Here is a 20,516-nt window from a genome sequence, read left to right on the forward strand (position 1 = left end):
TGGAGAGCCCAGCACTGCTCCCGATGCAGGGGAAGCTAATTCTGTTGGGGAGACCTACCCTGGCACTTGTGCAGGTGAAGCCAAATGCAGGATATGCTTCATCATATGTTCTAGTATTTGGCTTGGTTTGGAAACATATTTGGCGATGCTTCATTTCTGCTTTGCTTTTTCTTTCCTTCTTCATACCGCGCCTCACAGTTACACTTCATCTCTATAAATATAGAGTTGGGTGCATTGGTCAGACGCTCTGCTCCAGGTATACAGCAGCCAACCGAAAACACTTCACACAGGTAAATTTACTTCATTCGTTTTACGAGTACAAGCCATAAAACACAACCCTGTACTACCCTAACAATGCAGCTCAGACTGGAGACGCCACAGGCATCGTCTGCAGGCCAGTTTCCTGACAACATACAGGAGCAGTAATGAAAGCCAGAGTCACTGCGCATGAAGCCACATACGGCCCACGTCGATTTCATTTTCGATTAATTCATTTAAATGAAAAAACCTCTCTGTGTTATGAATATAAGAAATATTAACTGCATTTAGAGACAATGCACCGTATTGTGATAGATATGATGTTAAATGCCCTAAAATCAGGATATCAGAGTTTGGTCATACCCCACAGCCCTACTGTGGACATCAGACGCACCGTCATCGTTTCTGTGTCGTCTTTACTTTTCAACCCCAGAGATTGACGCCCTCAGTAAGTCACTGCTCAGTATAGAAGCAGGCAGGTCGAGTCACTCACTGGACCAGAACACAACACTTGGTTAAGTCACAAAAATTCTACTTAAAAACAAGCAATGCATTACAAATATGAATGGGCCAATTAGCCTGTCGCCTGAGGGCAGAGATGCTGGTGTAAGGGCTGAAGTAACCTTAGCTCTCAGCACAATTTAAAGCATCCATCCATGTAAATCGTTGATTTCAAAAAAAGTCTTGACAATTACGGGGTGAACAGAGTTCAATAAAAAGTAATATATGGATGCTTTCTCCTCTGACTTCTGATAGGAGGTATCTTCTGTAAATTTCAGAGTTTAATTGCTGTGCAGAGGTAGTTGCTCTGAGGGCTGAGCAGCAGTGTCTAAACCAACCTTGTTAACATCGACTAAGACAACAAGTAGCTCCCGGTTTCTTGTCTCTGAGCAGGAAAGACAAACAAAGAGCATCACAACCCTCAGATACATGTAAATGGAGCAATTCACCATCTATTCGAGCAAATCCTGCCTCTTTTATCTGCACTGCCACAGAGAACAAATGAAAGGTTAATATGTTCAAATGGCAGCTTTCACTGCTTTAAAGTCGTCTCCTTTACCTGCAGGACAGAAACCCAGACAAGTCTCACTTTGATCTTCTGAATAAAATACTCACTTTGATAAGACATTATTACACAATGGTGTGTATCATAGGCCTTCTGCAACAAAGAGTCCATACAAATAAAGTGGATTTTTTATTTTTAAAAAAGGCTACATTTTAAATTACACAAGAGTAAAATGAAAACATGCTATGAGAGTAGGTTTCAATGCTTAGATATTTCCTTTTTCCCTACAAAAGTATTTATATTTAGCTCATTAAATGTTATATGGATAAAATTAGAGAGCCCGAACTATAGAATAACTATATCCTAAAATATAGGGTGGCCGTAGCTCAGGTGGTAGAGCAGATCACCGACTCACATCTTCGATCCCAGGCTGCTCCAGTCTACATGCCAAAGATCCTTGGGAAAGATACTAACCCCATGTTGCTCTCCGATGCGGGTGAATGTTAGACAGAAGCACCTTAGATAAATGTGTGAATGGGTACAATTGGGTGGATGCACGAGTTGTATAAAGTAGGGCTGGGCTATATCATGCCGTTCACGGTAATACCGGTGTAATTTTGGGCAACGATAGGAAAATGAAATATGGCGATAGAATATGGGTAAAACGCGCATGCGCAGTGCTTTTGTTTACATACGCACATGGCGGCGACGCAGAATGAGAAGAGCGAAAGGGGATCGTTGAATGAAACGGATGAACCTGAACTGGTTTGTAAAAATGCTGCAGCTTCACTGGTGTGGAACTGGTTTAGCTTTCGTCCGTCAGATACACAACAAAGCACTATTTTTGGTAGCGCATGCTAGCGGGCCGTCGTTATTACCGTGTTGTTTGGAAAATACGGCGCACTTAAAATCAATCCTTTGATGTTTCTGAAAGTCGACAGTGCCCCTTATAATCCCGTGTGCCTTATGTATGAACTCTGGTTGTGTTTACTGACCTCGAGACGATTTTATCTGCACGGCGCTCGAAAATCTATCAAATGTTTCAGTACGACTTTGCTAAGCTACGAAGCCGCACCGCTTGATGGATTGTCGGAGCGTTACGGTATCGTAGGCGGAGCCTCGCGGAGTGATACGTACTGTGCTTCAACATAATATTACCGTATTGTGTGTGTATAACCTCTTTTTAAGTTTTGTGGATATTATACATGGTTATGCTGAGGATATGTCGGCCAGTTTCCACTGGAAATGCCTTTTGGTTAAACTGTCAGCGAGGAATTTGCATTTGCACTGTTACATTTTTATATAACTTTAATGCAGATAAAAAACAGCTGCTTGTTTAAGTGAAAATACATTGATGGGGTTTTTGCACTAATAAAGTTGTGGAGTTGTAAAGTATTTTGTCTCGTGTCAATTATATCGTCAGTTATATCGTTATCGCAAATTTTCAAATGTATATGGTGATAAATATTTTTGGTCATATCGCCCTGCTCTAGTATAAAGTGCTTTGAGTGCTCAGTGACAGTAGAAAGCGTTATAAGAACCAGTCCATTTCAAAGGTTCATGCAAAGCAAAGCCGCTACAAGCAGCCCATTCAAACGGTGGCCCAGGAGCAACGTCTGCCTGTGGCCCTGGCAGAAACAGCATAGTGTAGACGCAACACACCTAGTAGCCTCGCAATATTCAACCCACAGTGCACCATCTACTACACACAGATTGATGCTGATGGTTCCTAAAGATCACAACTTACAAAGGCACCACAATGACAAACAGCTTCCTGAAAAAGTGCAGAGTTTCCCTGCATCTACAACCAGAGGTGTACTACCACGGCGAGGTCATGTGCAGCTCCGACAGCGCGTCCCGCTGTGTTTGCTGTGTTTGCAAAGAAGATCCAGCGTTTGTCAGACTCTGAAACAGTGAAAGACTGCATGCTGGCCATGGTGGATGAGGGGACAAATGATGAAGATATATAAGTGAGCGTGACGTCTGCTATTAAAGACCGTTCATATATTCATAGGGTTAAAACTGTGGCGTCAGACGTGTTTGAAATGCTGATAGATAACCTGCAGAAAACTGATGTAAAGTCTGTAGCAGTAGGCGAGTCCACAGACACAGCTGATAATGCACAGTTGTGAACAGATGGTCGTGATTTTCATGGCTTACTGCCGTTAGCGGGAGTTTGAGAAATGTTTGAGAAAATTTCAGCTTTTTCCGAGGACAGAGGTCTGGATATGAAGTATGCTTGTGACGGATGGAGCTCCACCCATGGCAGTGAAGTGAGCAGTTCGGCAGCACCGTGGTTGGTTGTTGCACCTCAAATGATAACCTCACACTGCACTGTGCATCAGACGGCATTGTGTAAGTAAGCACAGAGCTCAAAACGGGCAGCGTGATTGGTTAAGGCGGAGCCTCCAGCACCACTTATTCCGCATGCTGCTCTCAGAAACGTCTGCTGAGCACCGTGACCTGCACAAGGATGTCAGGTGGCGTCCAAAGGCTGGAGCGTTTCTGTGACCTCAAAGAGGAATCACAACTTTCCTCTGCAACAGCAGGCAAAAAAAACAGAAACACACTTGAATCGCATCCAACAGCTTCATGGCCAGCGTCGGCTTTCTGAGCGACACATTCAAACACCTGAACGACCCCTTCAGCAGAAGGGGACTCATCGGTCAGAGCGAAGGAGGCGGTCCTTCCACTGACGAGGGGAAGTTCATTCTCGAACTTGTAGCCATGGCACAGGATCTTCGCACTAACGGACCAGTGAAGTTCTGGACTGATGTCGATACACACCAGCATCTTAACGTTAAGAATGTAGCCGCCGTCATCCTCGGTGTGTTTGGGTCAGCGTACACATGTGAATCAAGCTTTTCACTCAATGAAAAGCAGCTCTCGTTGCTCACCGACTGACAACACGCTTCACCGCTGCCTCCGGATTGCCAAAACCAACCAAAACACAACCAAAACAAACCCAAAACCAACCAAAACAAACCAAAACCAACCAAAACACAACCAAAACAAACCCAAAACCAACCAAAACAAACCAAAACCAACCAAAACAAACCCAAAACCAACCAAAACAAACCCAAAACCAACCAAAACAAACCAAAACCAACCAAAACAAAAAAAACCAAGAAACTGTCAGTTGTCGCACTAATGACGTCCGGGTAACTGTAGCCTAGATATCAACATAATATGGACTGCATGCCTAACAAGTGCACAAAGCTGTGCTCTCAGTGTGCAGCAGTAAATGTTGCATTCATGTGTGTTACTGCTGTGGGTTTGTGCACTGATGGGGTTCATTGGTCTTTTTTAATTCTGTTGAATGCACTTTAACAAAATATCTATTTTATTTTGAAAGGGAATTATCAAAATGTTTGTTTTTTTATTTCAAATATGAAGAAAAAGTGTCGGCACTGCCACAGACCTTTACTATTGAAGAAACAAGGAGTTGCTGCTTTGGGCTGTCAGACTCTCTCTGAGATTTAACCTCTGCATTAAGTGTCATTTATATTGTGCAAATTCATAAGGATACTGAAAAGCTAAAAATCATTTGCTGATCCACTTTGAATATACAAAGTCTGAAAATTCAATCCAAAATAAAACAGAAAACCTGAGTCATGCAAACACTAAAGTGAAGGACGATATTTCTAAGGCTCTATAAGAAGAAACAGCCGTTGCAGACATAATGGAGAAGTTAGACTGAGGCTGTCGCCCAGCTGAACAGCTCTTTGGTCTCCAGCATGTCTGGGAGGGTGTGTGTGAGATGGAGATGTGGGGTTGAGCAAATCCTTTTCCTTGTCAGTGCACTGCTCGGTAATTTAATCTAATACCACATGTCAGATCGTTTTGTGTATGGTTATAGGGTACAAGTCGCTGCGAGGCAAGTACGCAGCAATTCCCTGCCACATCAAATTAGCAGCCCCGATGGTGACGAAGGTGGAGTGGGCCGAGGACCAGGCTGCACGGCCAATAGCTGCTCAGGTGGGTACCTATTAGGGTTTTTAACTGTGACGCATATTCTGTAGTACGTGTTCTCAGACACACAGGCAAGTGGTGGGTTACAGTCTAAGGACGACGAAACATGCTCTCTCTAAGATAAGGGCCTTAAATGAGCCTGTGGGCACTTTTTTAAAGGGTTAGCTGATGCACCAAGAGGTGCTTTGATGAAACTGGGTTGTTTTTAAAGCATTTGTATGTGTGAACATTTAGTGAGAATATTTTAACCTCCTAGGACCTGCGTCCACATATGTGGACGTCACATTTTGGGTTATTTAGACCGAAGGGCCTGATATCCACTTACGAGGACATTATCCTGCTACTGGTCTATTGAAATTTTAAACAAAGATCCTCATATGTGGCTCTGATTTTTCTTAGAAACAAAAATCGGGTTAAAAATAAAAAATAAAAAACTGGTAATTCTTTGTTTTTACATTCATCAGGTCCCTATTGTGCACGTTAGCATATGCTGCTTCCGGTGCGGAAACTCCTGTGGGGAGCTTTGTTTCCGGTGTCCTATTCGCGCCTTGTTTACGGTCCAAAACAAGTTAATCAAGCAGTGATTTACATTTCTATAGATGTCTCGGGCATTTACCCAATATATCTGTAAACGATGTTCATCGACTTGTCGATATTTATTCCCCGCGCCTCAGAGCAAAAGAGAAAAGGGATTCAAATGTTATATTTCTCAGCTGTCCCTCGTTTATCGCGGGTGTTATGTTCTAAAAATAACCAGCGATCGGTGAAATCAAGTAGCCAATTTTATTTTTTGACGGTGCAAAACGTTTCGTGGACATCGTGGACATACAGCACTGCACTTCAGAGTCACACTGCTGCATCGATGCAGCGATTCTGTACAGGAGAGACGTCACGGAGGAGATCGTCTGCAGCGATCAGGACACAATGTGACGGAAAAATAAGCATGCAAACTTGCACTAAAAAATCTCACAGCGAGGTGAAAGGTGAACCGCGTCATAGTGAGGGACCGCTGTAATTTTGAAGGTAAGTCACAACATACCCTTCGTACATACTAATGTATAGAAACCGTTACCAGCAATCATTCATTTTTTGTGTGGCTTTTTTCACGGTTTGTTAACATGCTGTGTAGGTGTGTACTTGACTAGCTGATCTCGACATAACAGGAAACATCTGGTTTCTGAAAGCTGTGTTCAAAGTTAAAATAATGAATCTTCTGATTCAGCTGAAGGTTCTTTTATCCAGTCATGATTGGTCATTTTCTGGTCCACTCACCGCATCCACCAACCCCACAGCCTAAATAAACTGCTGGCTTTGTCCTGTTGTTTTGCACATATATGGTGTTGTATTGGGCAGATGATAATTTTTCTCCAGTCTTATGTGATCGCTGTAAACTTTAGTGATGTGCATGTGCTGGGCGCCTCGATATGAATTTTCAAGTTGCCGTTTTTTTCATAGGAAGCCAGTTTCAAAAGCTTAAAGAACAAAGCAGTTGTTATGGAGACGGGGGAAACAAAAAGGTGTTTTGCCTCATTTGCACTTGTATGGGGAGAAACAGTGGTTTGGTCGCCCACGCAGTTTCTTTTTGTAGCACAGTCTTTGTCCTGGCATTGAAAAATAATGATCTATCAAGACTGCTACATCATGCTAGTTGAATAAATGACAACAAAATTCAAACCTACTCTGGCTCAGAAAGGATTAAGACACCACTTCCCTCATTATCAAACTGGCATTTCAGTCCTTCCTTTCCTTTAAGCGCCGATGCTGCCGCTGAACCGCTCTCCTCGCTCTCCTCGCTCTGCTTCAAACGACCGCTCAAATGTCATTTTGCTCCTTGAATCTGTGAGGGCCAATCTGACCGACTGGCCACGTAACATTTACTGGTCATGTTTTTGCATTTGCACATTTTCTCACTTTCTGTCCACGAGCAAAAGTAGGAACAATCCTTGGTGTCCCTCGCTGCCGGCCTCTGAAAACAGCGACTTAAAGCCAGCGACGTCCACAAACACAGCGGTTTGGGGAGGAAGAGCACGATAAATATGTTTTATCTGGGTCTGCTGCATAAATGCACCCTACATAATATCATTTTTGGTAAGGAGAAGTAGAAACCATAAATATACTTAGTGGTTACCATCGCTCTGAATAACACTTACACAGCAGAGGAGAAACAGACTAGCCTACGTCACATTGGATGCTGTTCCATACATCGACCCTCCGGACTGTTTGCAGTTATTCCAACATGAAGTGTGTGTAGGTTACACGCCGGCTCGGTCTAAACTAATGGTTTAGTTTTTGCAGGAACCTGCAGATGCACGTATGCACAGGTAAAATCAGCCATGTCTGATATTTCCCGCCGGCCGTGCTGATATGGGCTGTATCGTTTTAAACCAAACACATGCTGTTTCTCCTCGGTGAGCCAACCACTTAGAGCCAAATCTATGACATTTATGTGATTACATGGCAGGAAAATGTCCCAACAGATAAATCCTTTTTTCCTACGTCATCAATTTACAGGCTTCAGATCCAAAAGGAGACCAAACCGTTAATTTAGACAACGTCTTTATCACATGTCAAACTCTGTGTTTGGTGTTTCTGGTGAGAAACATGAATTATCTGTAGTGACGGCTGCCAATTTTAAGAGTCACTAACAGCTCATTTCAAAGGCCTGCAGGATCAGAACAAAATCATTGTAAAGAGTAATATCAACACATCTGTAATATGGCTGCGGCTCTTTGTGTCATGCACATATTGACTGCTCTATTGAGTTTCTTGCAAGGTAAATGTATCAGTGGAAAAGCGATAAGTAACAAACAGCCTGTGAGACCAATCTCTCATGTCTTTAATCAGCCTCTGCGACATGCAGCTGTTGTCAAATAGAATTAGAACTGGCCATTTAATTGAGTGTGGAGATGGTTGATGAATGCATCACCTGTGTGTGCGACAGATGTGACGGCTCCTTAGCTGCCCTTTGAATATCTAACGGCCGTGCGTTTAGACACGGCACACAATCTTCTCCGGCCTTTTGGAGAAGAGAAAACATCATTACATCGTCTGGTTTCCAGATTTAAAGACCTGTACAAAGATACACATGACAGCACCTGCAGAATAACCTGACAGTTATTTGGAGAATCGGACACAGTGGATCCTACGTAGCATGTTTACGTGTTTACATGTCTACGTAGCATTCACACGTTTACTGCACATCAACGAGCCAAAGATCCGTTTAGAATTCATCACAACACAAGAGGAACAACAAGAACCACAACAGCTGGAACCACAGAGGAGAGACTCACAATGATGTGACAAGAGAGAGGACACACACACAGACACACACACAGACACACACAGACACACACACACACAGAGAGACACACACACAGAGAGACACACACACAGACACACACACAGAGACACACACACACACACACACACACACACAGACACACACACACACAGACACACACAGACACACACACAGACACACAGAGAGACACACAGACACAGACACACACAGACACAGACACACACAGACACACAGACACACACAGACACACACACAGACACACACACAGACACACACAGACACACACAGACACACACACAGACACACACACAGACACACACACAGCCTCCTGCTGAGCAGCTTAAAAAGAGTAAACATGGACTTGTGTTTATTAGTGAATCACAATAATAAATGTTGTGCGCTCACAGAGCCTGAGACACAAACAGATGATCTTGATGTTCACTGAACTCTTCTTCATGAACTCTGTTTACTGATGTGTTTAAAGGTCAGTCAAAGCTAAACTACTAGTTATCAGTTCTTTGCACTGTCATCACTGGATGTAGCACAAAGTGCACATACAAAACTATAGGCAGGGTCCATCATGTACCTGAGGCTGGTAGGTGTGTGTAGTGTTTCACTACTTTCCTGAAGTTTAACGTTTTTAATCCTGTTAAGACAAAGTCTTTGAAAAGGTGTCACTGCATCCTTATGTTCTGATGTAGACGCATCATTTGTACCCCAAAGACAATGCTGGATAGGAAGTGAAGTACTAGATGAGTCATTGTTGTGTGTGTGTGTGTGTGTGTGTGTACTGCTCATCAACCTTTCATCAGGTGTCTGCAGCAGATTAAAGACACAAAGACAGCCACACTGGAACATCAAACAACCACTCTAATGGTGCAGGAGGTGAGGTGTGTGTGTGTGTGTGTGTGTGTGTGTGTGTGTGTGTGTGTGTGTGTGTGTGTGTGTGTGTGCAGTCAATATTCACACAGTGAGTACTGACTGCAATGTGAGAAGCCTGAAGCACAGACAGTGGAAGAGGATCAGATATTGTGTCCTGAGGAGCAGGTGACAGCTGCAGACTCAAATGTTTTGAGATGTGGAGCTGAGACGCTCCAGCAGTGCATTAGTGGGTAAACGAAGCATCTGTGAAGGCGACATGCTGCATGATATACACACAATGATATACATTACTGCTTTGCAGCAATATGATGGCATACAGATGTAAGTGTTGTTCATTTCAGCAGAGTCCCAGCACTGACTCGACCCCGCTGCAGACTTCAGGCAGAAAGTTTGATGTTTAAAGCTAAAGCTGTTGCTAAAACATGGAGTTTTTAATCATCCACACACGAACCTCTTCTTCACACCACTACGCAGTGCTCATGTATGTGAGGGTGAACGAGGCACGCTGTATTAAAGCACTGTTTAAGAATCAGCCCATTGATAATGAGCCACACGGTCAGTAAAGGTCCGTGTTACAGTACATGAAGCCTGATCATGTTCACAGAGCAATCATTGGATCAGGGCTGCCTGCACACGTGTCATTGGTCAGCACTCCTGTTTCTGCTTCAGATTCAGGAAGCTTCGTGATTTTGGGCGCTTGGCCACAGACAACATCACACACACACACACACACACACACACACACACACCGACCGTGTAGATCAGCTGACGTGTGTTCATACACACATCGCATGTCTCTTTGGTCGAGCTGTCAGCAAGCATCAGCTGAGGCCCGGTGAGCAGGCCAGATGTACAAACACGCCCAACAGACAAAGCCCACTGCCCTCCCCCTTCACCTTTAGCACGAACACGCTTTGCATGCACATGTGTGTGTTTGTGACACTACACTATACAGTTATTACATGTAATAAGCTCTATGCCAACATTGCTGCTGTTAGTTTAACTGATGAATAACCAATAAGTGACAGTTTGTAAAACGATGAAGACAACCAGCCGTCTGCTGTGAGCAGTGTTGGTCAAGTTACTTGAAAAAGGTAATCAGTAACTAATTACTGATTACTTCCCCAAAAAAGTAATCCCATTACTTTACTGATTACTTATTTTCAAAAGTAATTAGTTACTTAGTTACTTTTTAAAAACACGATTTACAACCTGAATAGGTGATAAAGTGATAGATCTTTCAGCCCAATTCTACTTTTTCTGCATAATCATCATACAAAATGTAATCAAATGGAAAAGTCTCTTTTTAAAACTTGTTTTGTTAGTTTTAATATTTTAACTTTATGCATCAAGCAAACATTTAATTATCTGCAACATTCTCTGACTGGAAGAAATTAGTTTAACATTTAAACCTATTTTCTGCACATTCCAGCACATAAAATAAAATATTTTGTGTGTTTACACTCAGTCTTTCAAATAGATGCAAGTAAAACACAGCAGAAAATAAATAAAGTCAAAGACTAGCGGTCCTGTTGCTCTATTTTCACCTGTAAAGCAGGAGTGGGGTAGGCGGAGGGTTACCCTGGTGCAGGTGTGCAGCGGTCAGTGGAAGAATCCGCGAGTTTCTCTGTGAGTTTCCCATTACGTCGTAGCTACTCGGTGCTTGTTTGGAAGTTTAGGGTTTTTTCGCTGTAAAAAGAAGTTTTCTTCCCACGCACAACGGACACTAATGTTTTTGTCACTTTTTATGGAATCAAACTCAAAGTAAGGTCAGTACTTCCACGCTTTAAACGCTGCACGCTCATACTCTCTCTGCACTCGATATATGATCCATTGTTGATCTGCACACAGCTGTTGTCACGAACGTCGCACTCGCTTACGTCACTGTCATGAGACATTCTCGCAAAAAAATCACGGTTTTAGTAACGCAGTAACGCAGCGTTCCTACGGGAAAGTAACGTAATCTAATTACTGTTTTTGCAATAGTAATCCCTTACTTTACTCGTTACTTGAAAAAAGTAATCAGATTACAGTAACACATTACAAGTAACGCGTTACTGCCCATCTCTGGCTGTGAGGGCATCTGAAGATATCTCAAACCCATTTTATGAGGAATCCTGCTGTCCTGTTAAATCCACTTACAGCAAATATAAAAACAGGCGTCTGCAGCTTGTAGCATGAAGCTAACCGTCAGTGACAGCAGGTTATAAACAGAATCCCCAGCAGCAGCACGCCTGCACGTCTCAGTTTGTACTAAACACTCGTGTCAGGTCAGGTGTGGATGTGGACAGAGCTGCTTAACACAAACCATTAAACACCAAGAAGCACCGAGACAAACGTCACAGCTATCAGCACCAGTTCATCGTAACGCTGAATAAACCGTTTTCTGCCACTGAGAAGGAGACAAACAGAAATCTAATTAAAACACTTTCTATTGTTTGCATGGACGAGGAAACACACATCATATAAGCATGTCTCACAGACTGTGAGGGATCTGAACAGAGAAGACCCCCCTATGTGACGGCAGACACAGCGCAGCAGCTCACACTGGGCAAAATGAGGCATAAAAAGCTATTAACACAGGACAGGCAACGGTCATATCTGGCAATCAGCAGAGGGAAAGATGGCGGTTTGACCTTTTCCAGATGGTATAGCCTTTAATCCGTACTACAGAGTCCTGCTGGGGACATGCAGACTGGAGACGTCCGATAAATTAGGCTCAAATGCCACCGTGAATCTGCATTTGTATGTGTTCATTAACAAAAAAGGGACACGAGTGCTTTGAAGTGGGTCCACTTGGAGAGGCCCGTGCTCGTGGCGATGCTCGCCGGGCGTGGACCTGTTCATGCAAGTCTACACTTCCCACTGAGCTGCAGTCACACAGCGCCTTCACTTTGTGCTTTCTGTGAAACTGCTCTAAACGCTATAAACAATGATTGCATCATGACAACTACAGTGTCCTCATCCATGCACGGTTACCCTTATTCAGGTCGGGTCACGGTGGGACTGGAGCCCATCTCAAGTCTGAATGTGGGAGATGACATCAGGGTGTGTGGAGAACATGCAGAGCGTCAGTAACGTGAGGGCCGTTATAAGGACAGCAGAGGCATTTGAAGCTAGTGCAGGACATGCAGGGAGACAGAGGCACTAACAACATGAGGACAGTGAGATGTGTGGCACGAGTGACAGATGGGTTCGAGGTGGGGGTGGCGTTACAGCAGGGGTCTGCTCAGAGCCCCTTATGTTTGCAGTGGTGATTGACAGGCTGACAGAACGAGCCACGCAGGAGTCTCTGATGTTTGCAGACGACACCGTGATCTGCAGTGACCTGGGAGAGCCAGGAGAGGCTTTGGAGAAAAGATGGAGGTATGAAACAGAACATGAACTACAGAGAGTGAAGGTGAGCACGTTTAAATATCGAGTCAAACACCTGAAGCAGTGGACAGAAAACCAGAGAGGTGAAGTAGTGAGTGTAGGCAGAGTAGACCACGGGCTGACGGGCTCGGGCTCGACCTACATGGGCTCGACGGGCTCGACGGTCACGTGCTCGACGGGCTCGACGGGCTCGACGGTCACGGGGTCTAGCTGTGACAGAAGGATAACAGAGTGAATGTGCAGGTTTTCAAGATGGAGACCTGCTGTGATGTAGGGAGAGGCACGAACAAAACTCAGGTGGCGGCACAGTTGAAGACGGGAAGGTTTTGATCTGGTGCGAGCAGGAAGGACCAGATTAGAAACGAGTGCATCAGGAGGACAAAGTTCAGCCTCATGCAGCCATAAACACACGTTCATGGAGGGACAGCGCACACAAACACACAAACACACAAACACACAAACACTGGACAGAGAGCGTTGGATGGAGACCACAGAGCATTCATGGATACAGTGAAGGCAGACATGGATGTGTGACAGGATGCTGCGCTAGTGTGAGATAGATGCAGATGATCTGCTGTGGCGCCCCCTAAAGGCAGCAGCAGGAAAACAACATGTAACTGTCCTCTACAAAGCAGCTTTTTATTCCTTTGTTAATCTTTGAATCACTGATATTCAGATAGCAGCTGCTGGAGCTTCTGTTTGCTAGGCCTCGTCTTCACGTGTCCAAGCGTACACATTCAACCTGTTGATTGTGTTTGTGGCGCTGACGAGCTTCTGATGTAATCATCATACTGTGTAGTGCATACAGACCATCTAAGACGTGAAGTCCAGCTTTGGTGAGTCTTTTTACTGTTACTTATAACCATGAAGACACGCGTCATGTTAGATTTCACAGAGACAAATAAAAAGCCAACGCTGAACCTCAGCGGTACAAACCTGACGCTCTGATCCTGTCGTGTAAACGCTGAATGAAAGAAACGCCTGGTGCTGATATTTTAATGCCCCCTGCTGGACGACAGTGCAACTCTCCCAGAGTCATTAAACACCACATGAGAAAACAGTACAGGCCAATTACTGTTCACCACAATAGAAATCATCTTTTGAGGCATCGCAAATGTCATCCAGGAGTGTGTGGCAGGTACACGGGCATCAGGCTGGAGCCAGAGCACAAATTAATCTGACATTTCCCTCTAAAAACGCTCATTAGTCACATCCAAACAAGCCGGATGTGATAACCGTAATATCTCTAAATTGCAGCAATTAGAAAAGGTTTCCCGCGGGGACCTGAACATTTTCTCTGCCGTGGAAAATGTCAACAATGGGACAATCTCATCAGCCGGCCGAAATCAAAATGAGCCTGCATTACTGTCACTATGACAAGGTGTCCAATAAGCAGCACCTGCTAAATAATCTGTGCATTACCGATCAGTCTAATGGAAAAGCGTCATTCTGAAACTCAGCTGACGGATGTCTGGAAACCGTAACGCTCAGCAGTCACACTGGATTGTTACCAACGCAAATATAACTGCTTATGTGACCAGAAACCTGCAACAGTTCATCAAACGGCCTCGATACAGCCTAGAGCTGTGCAGCAGCGCCCTCTCCTGGTTCGGATCAGGCACTGTTGATTTTCTAAAACGTTGAAAGAAACCAGAGACGGCCAAATTCCATCCAGAGAAACGTTGTGCGTTAGAAATGACGTCGACCTGTCCTGTCATTGGGAATAACCAGGACAGGCGTCGTTTCTCAGTATTACACATCTGTGTGTGATGAGTGGACTGTGTGGACTGGGTGGGCTGTTACTGACACCTGGTGAGAGTTTTATATCAACAGCCTATGTAGAAAGTTCTGTGTTCAGTTTACTTTGACCCCTGTATACATTACTGACACCACCATCCTGTATTAACATCATGTCTGACAGAAATGGAGAATAAACGAGCTTCCTTTACCTTTTTGATGGAGCTGCGAGCCTTCTCCTTCCACTGGTGGCTGCTCAGCTCCAGGGTGCAGTGGACGTAGGTTTCTCTGTCGTAGGAGCCCAGGATGAAGAGTCTGCAGAGCCCCGACAAAAACACAGACGGGAACTACACTCAGAGATCGCAGTGACGTCACATCTAAGTGTCTGAGTGTTTGTAGCTCACCACACTGGAAAAGACAGTTTGGCCCAAATGTGTAAAGAACCACACAACACGACATGTCTGAGTGTAGCGTTTACACATCCTCTGTGTCGCCTTAAAGTTCCTGAGCGAGCACAGCATGCAGAAAAATCACATCTTATGTTCCAGTAAACCAAGTCACCGAGAGCCTCTGCAGACCCAGTCTGGACTTAACAGACGCACAAACCAGTGGATGCTTAGCTCCACTGGACAGCTCTCTCAACCATCTGATATTCAGTCAGATGCACTTTGTAGTACAGAAAGGGACACTACATATTTAAAATGTGATTTAGTAATAAGATCCAGTCATTTGGTGGCCTGTGAAACACAAAGCATGAAAGAAACAAACATGGAGGACACGAGCTAACAAAGGACAGAGCTGTCAGTCAGAGCCAGCGAGGCTAACAGCTCCAATATACACGTACCAACTTTGGACAGAGGAAGGCGTGTTTGTCTCTGAAAGGAGACTCGGTCCAACATCATGGACTAATGTACAAGCTGAAGTACACACAGGCCAAATATGACACCATAACAAGCAGGTGTAGTGCTTCCCTTTGGAATAGCACATTCCCAGTGTGCACGCAGTGATGGTGGGCAGGGTGTAGGCCGACATAGCATTAAATCTATTGTTTTTATTTCGATAGCATAACATTATGTAGCTCTTTGATTACGTGACCTTAGCAAGTAGGGTCATCTGGAAAAAAAGAAAAACTCTTCTCTCCCACTTCCACGGGGTCACGCCATGGATAGGTCGCCAGACTGTAGAGCTCCACGATTAGTCGACTATCAAAATCGTCGACGACTGATTTAATAGTCGACGCGTCGTTTGAAGCTTTGTAGGATCACAAAAGACGCAGGAATAAGTAGTAGGATTTAAGAGTGTAATAACGGACTGAAACAGAAGATGGCAGCACTGCATGTACAAGGATGCCAGCTGCCGTTAAACCCCGAAGAAGAAGAAGCTGTGTCCCAGAATTCATAGCGCGGCCCAGCTCAGTTTCCAACAATGGCGGCAGCTAGTTAGTTTTAATATTACTCTTATTATTCTTTCTGGGTCACAAAATAAACGTTTAACATATTTTCAGGCGAGAATGTAGCTGTGTAAACCTCAAATATCTGCTCAGTTTATCAAGACACCACATATTTTCAAAAGCGCTCCGACGTTTTCGGAGACGTCTGTTACCCACTAGCTCGATAGCTAGCCGGGGGCTAGGCTAACTAGAGCCGTGAGAACACCCACCGCTGTCTTTCACTACTCAGGTTAAACATGATATATAAGTCACTTAGATAACTTAAAAATGTTATTGTTTGGCTTTTTTCAGTATTTTATTTGTTCCTGAGTAAATCGGTTTGGCTGAGATTAAAGTTATAGTTTTTACACAGCTGAATAAACGTCAAGCAGACAGCTGATTATCAGAAGTGTGAGATGCTGAGAATTTACTCCAGTGTCCTGTTATATTTTAGATAGCAAGGAGTTTATTACACTTCACTGAAACAATCTGCAAATTTCATTAAAATTTAATAAACTATCATCTTGTCTTTATTTTTAGTTAGCACATACCTTAAACACTTAAAGCTGTAAGCTAATGATAGTTATATAAGAGCAGATGATGCTGGTGCAATAAGCTGTACGTTTTACGTCCAATGAATGATGATCTATCCAACTATCAAAATAATCGTTTGTGGCAGCCCTGCCAGACTGTCACAGAAACAAGCATTTAATCTAACCGCACTAAGGGCATGTCTTTGTATGGTGGGAGGATGCCGGAGAACACCGTGGAGGTCATGCAAACTCCCCACAGAGTCCCAACAAATGGTGGATTCAAACCCAGGAGGCAACTGCACCACCGTGCTGCCATTGTTAAAGAGTCTGAAGATGCGAAGGCAGCTACCACTGTAACAGAGATGATGCTATTCAGCACCAGCTACAGTACACACTCTACTGTGATAGCCTACAGTCAGGACTGAGTGCAGCCAGTAAGAGAACACTCACATGTGGGCTGGCACAGACCTGTGGTGCTGTATTAAGGCTCTCGCAGACAAATATTAAACCCACTACGTGCACGTCTTTAGACTGTGGGAGGAAGCCCACGCAAACATAGGGAGAGCACCCCGGCCTGGTGGTGGACTCGAACTCAGGCTCCAGCGCTAATCACGGCTCCACCCTGCTCCCCTTTTTAATAATCAAAATCATAAAATCAGCTAAAGATTTTAACGCACGCTGGTGTTACTAACATGACACGAATGGCCACGTTGAAAAGTTACCAACATGTATTTAAGTTCTGTTGTGATTCATTTCCTGTCTTAGTATTTTAATGTACTTTTGTACAGGGACCCAGTTATACAACTATAGATCAAAGTTGCTGTGCGACAAGCTACAAACAGATGAAGCGTCTCACCTGCTGCATTCAATGAGGCTGACTTTGAGCCGTCCTTCTACCAGCCGGCTGTCGTGCACTGACAGATCCAGATCACAGGCTGAACCGTGCAGAGGCTGCACTTGGAAAGGAAAGAAGGGCTTGTACCTGGAACAAAGACAGCATACGTTCAGTTAGCTGCATCCTGACAGGACACACATTCCCATCCTCCTTAAACACGAACTTTAATGGGTTAAAGTAGTGCATGTTTCAGCTACCACTCAGTGAACAGAGGATGCTCTTTCTGCTCGTTCATATTGTTATGACAGGAACAACGAGACTTTAGTGTGACACCAGTTATGATACAGCGTTGGGCTGAGCTGCTCGCTAATACTTGTTAGAAGTCTGTGCACATCTGGGAGGGGCTGTGCAAAGACAAACGAGCAGATGTTCAGCGTGTGCACCACCGCAGGCTTCCTGTCCTCGACTCGACTCCAACGTGGACAATCGGTGCGCAGGCCTGCTGTAGCTCACACATAAATATGTATCAGGGGTTTTTGTACCATACTGTGTTTTTAAATTGTAACAAAATGTAGAAACACAACATGAGTAATGACACCTGGTTGTAAATATCAGCAGCTGTTTTGGCCTCTGCAGACACACAAACAAGGCTCTGAAATGAAAGTGTGCTGCAGGCTAAGCACGCTGCACAAACGCTTAGTTACAATGTGTACAGTCTGACTGCAGCATGTCAGCAGATCTGCAGGTTGCAGTGTGTAATCTTAGCTACGGTGGCTGCTGCAGGACAAACAGCTGTAGCCACCGTTCCTCTGTGGTGAGCGTTGGCTCTCAGTGAGCGCCCACATCGATTTTCTGTGGACGAGGCTGTAAAACTTTGTGAAAGAAGCCCGATACAAGTCTGTGAGTCAGTGAAGCTCACCTGTCTGTGATACTGAGGTGAGTTGTTGATTCTTTTAAGCTTTCTGTTGGTCAGCTCTCGTGCTTCTGCCGGTGTAAGCAGCTGATGATGTGTTAGACATGTTGGTTCCCTTTGCTTTGTTGCTTCTGTGGTTAGGGGGAAAGTGTTCACAGATGATAAAACATAGACTGGGCATGTGAACACCTACGAGTTTGCTTCTACACACCGCCATCCCCCAGACGTACAGCGTGGTTAGGCAGGATGTGGCAGCTTCCACAAACTGGCGTCTGCGACTCTGTAATGGAATAACTCTCGTTGGTATGAAATCCTTGGATCCTCCGTCTCCATCCGGGGTTCCTCCTGGTGCACGACAACGCCCAGCCTCATGTGGCGAGAGTATGAAGGTTCTGGGTTCGCCGACTTGCGCCCACGCTCGCCTGTCGTGAATCCAACAGAACACCTCTGGAGCATACATGTGGGCGCCGTACAAACTACCGAGTACCACTGTGAGCTGTTGCACTGAAGTGTCAGCAAAATGAACTGATTATTGTGCTGTCTTTGAATTCAGCCTGTAGCTTGATGGATCCATCGTTGCCTTCCTTACACATTACCCAGTCCACATCAGTACAGCTATGCAGCGCATTTTTCCCTTTGCTGAGTGAATTCTGCAGGAAATCTACGTCCACACTGTAACTGCAAACTTATTTCAACCCTGCAGCGTAACCCGACGTGCACCTCCTGAGCAGTGTAACCACTACACTAGCTAAATGCATAACACAACAACTTGAATGGTGTGAAAGGTTGCAGTGTGGGGATAAAAGGAGTTTGCAGTTATGAGAAGTGTTCCTACGAGTCTTATTTTAAATGCACTATTAAATACCTGCCGCAGGTTCTTGGAGCTTCTACATACGATCATATTAGAAACAAAGTAACTCAAGAGCAAATATAGCAACGCCACATCGATTGGTGTGCAAACCAACAGCCAGCTCATTGGTGTGTCCGCTGAAACACACCAAAGAAAAGATGGAGCAAACAGACTCAGTCTCAACTTGCTTGGCCCTGATTGGAGGGCGGCTTAAGTATCCAAGTAGAAAAAACCCCAAAAAAGAAAAAAGTTTTTCTTTATTTGAAATATTGTCTGATGAGACTGCAAACGTGGATGCAGATTGTCTCGATCTTACCTGAAGCCCTTCGTTGAACGAACACATTGGCTTCAGTCTGTGCAGACACGTGGCAGCACTGCTGCTATCACCGTGTTCGGCTTTAACAAAACAAAGCAGACATAAGTGTACACGTGAGCTGGTGTCACTGAACACAGCCTCAGCATGTTTGTGCTCAGACCTCGGCCTGGTCCGCGGCTCCGGGCCGTGCTAAAGGGACCTCTGGCTAACATGCCGGGTTCCTGTCGGGCGCGTAGCCGAAAACTAGCTTTGCTAGCGACAGAGAGAGGCGCTGAAAGGACGGTACTGCTTCAGAGGCAGCAAGCACAGTGTCCAGTCTCATGCTCGGGTCATCAGCTCAGCATTGATGACAAATGCTCACTGAGGAGTACAAGTTCATTTTGAGTGGATGCTGTTAAAAGGCATTGATCACTTTAAGCTTGAGGGAGCCTGTTTTATAACAAGCTTATCGAGTAAGACAACAGCAGGCTTTGACACAAGAACTACACCGAGGGGAGCTGTGCTTCACCTGAGAGAAACCAGCTAAACCCTCTGATTCCCGACTACAACCCCAGATCTGTTCACGCTTCCTACAGAGGTAGAGGATGAACATGCAGAAGGACGAGGCAGACTCCGTGGAGCCGACGTAAAAACAAAATATCAATATTTTATGGTGGCAATTGTTTTCCCATGTGTTGCATTCATGTTAATGTTGTTGAGACAAAGATGCATCGTTTCATGCATCGGTGAAAACACTTCACACAGGTCGAGTCGCTCGAGAGTCACAGGATTTACAGAAAATGCAGTTTTGTGATTCGTTAATGGGAAGATAAATGTCTGATATTGGGAGAGTTTGGTCATGTCGCACAGCCCCACCAGATGCAGTCAAAGACTTACAGTAAGTCAGCAGCAGGACATCAGCAGTAACTATCAGACCCCATAGTTGGCTTACACAGAAACACCAGATGGGAAAAGCAGTAACAGAAGTTTCAAAATAAAACTGACATGCATATAAATGATGCTACATACCTAAAACAGCGTGCAGCGTACCAAACATGACAGACAAAGCAAAGAATTTACATCCACCCAACAAAGTCCCAGATTGGCCCTGACTGTTTTCCCTCCAGCCC

General features: G+C 44.6%; 1 protein-coding gene across 1 annotated transcript in view; it reads right to left on the reverse strand.

Moving 5' to 3' along the window:
* The window catches only part of pdzd8 (PDZ domain containing 8), a 40,868-nt gene that overhangs the window by 16,375 nt on the left and 3,977 nt on the right, over positions 1-20,516 (reverse strand). Inside the window, exons 2-3 of the mRNA XM_085182467.1 lie at positions 17,350-17,475; positions 14,744-14,846 (exon numbers count right to left, since the gene is read on the reverse strand). Coding sequence (XP_085038593.1) covers positions 14,744-14,846; positions 17,350-17,475 — 229 coding nt within the window. The remainder of the gene's footprint in view (positions 1-14,743; positions 14,847-17,349; positions 17,476-20,516) is intronic.

Source organism: Neolamprologus multifasciatus, chromosome 13 (assembly GCF_963576455.1).
Source record: "Neolamprologus multifasciatus chromosome 13, fNeoMul1.2, whole genome shotgun sequence".
Lineage (NCBI taxonomy): Eukaryota > Metazoa > Chordata > Actinopteri > Cichliformes > Cichlidae > Neolamprologus > Neolamprologus multifasciatus.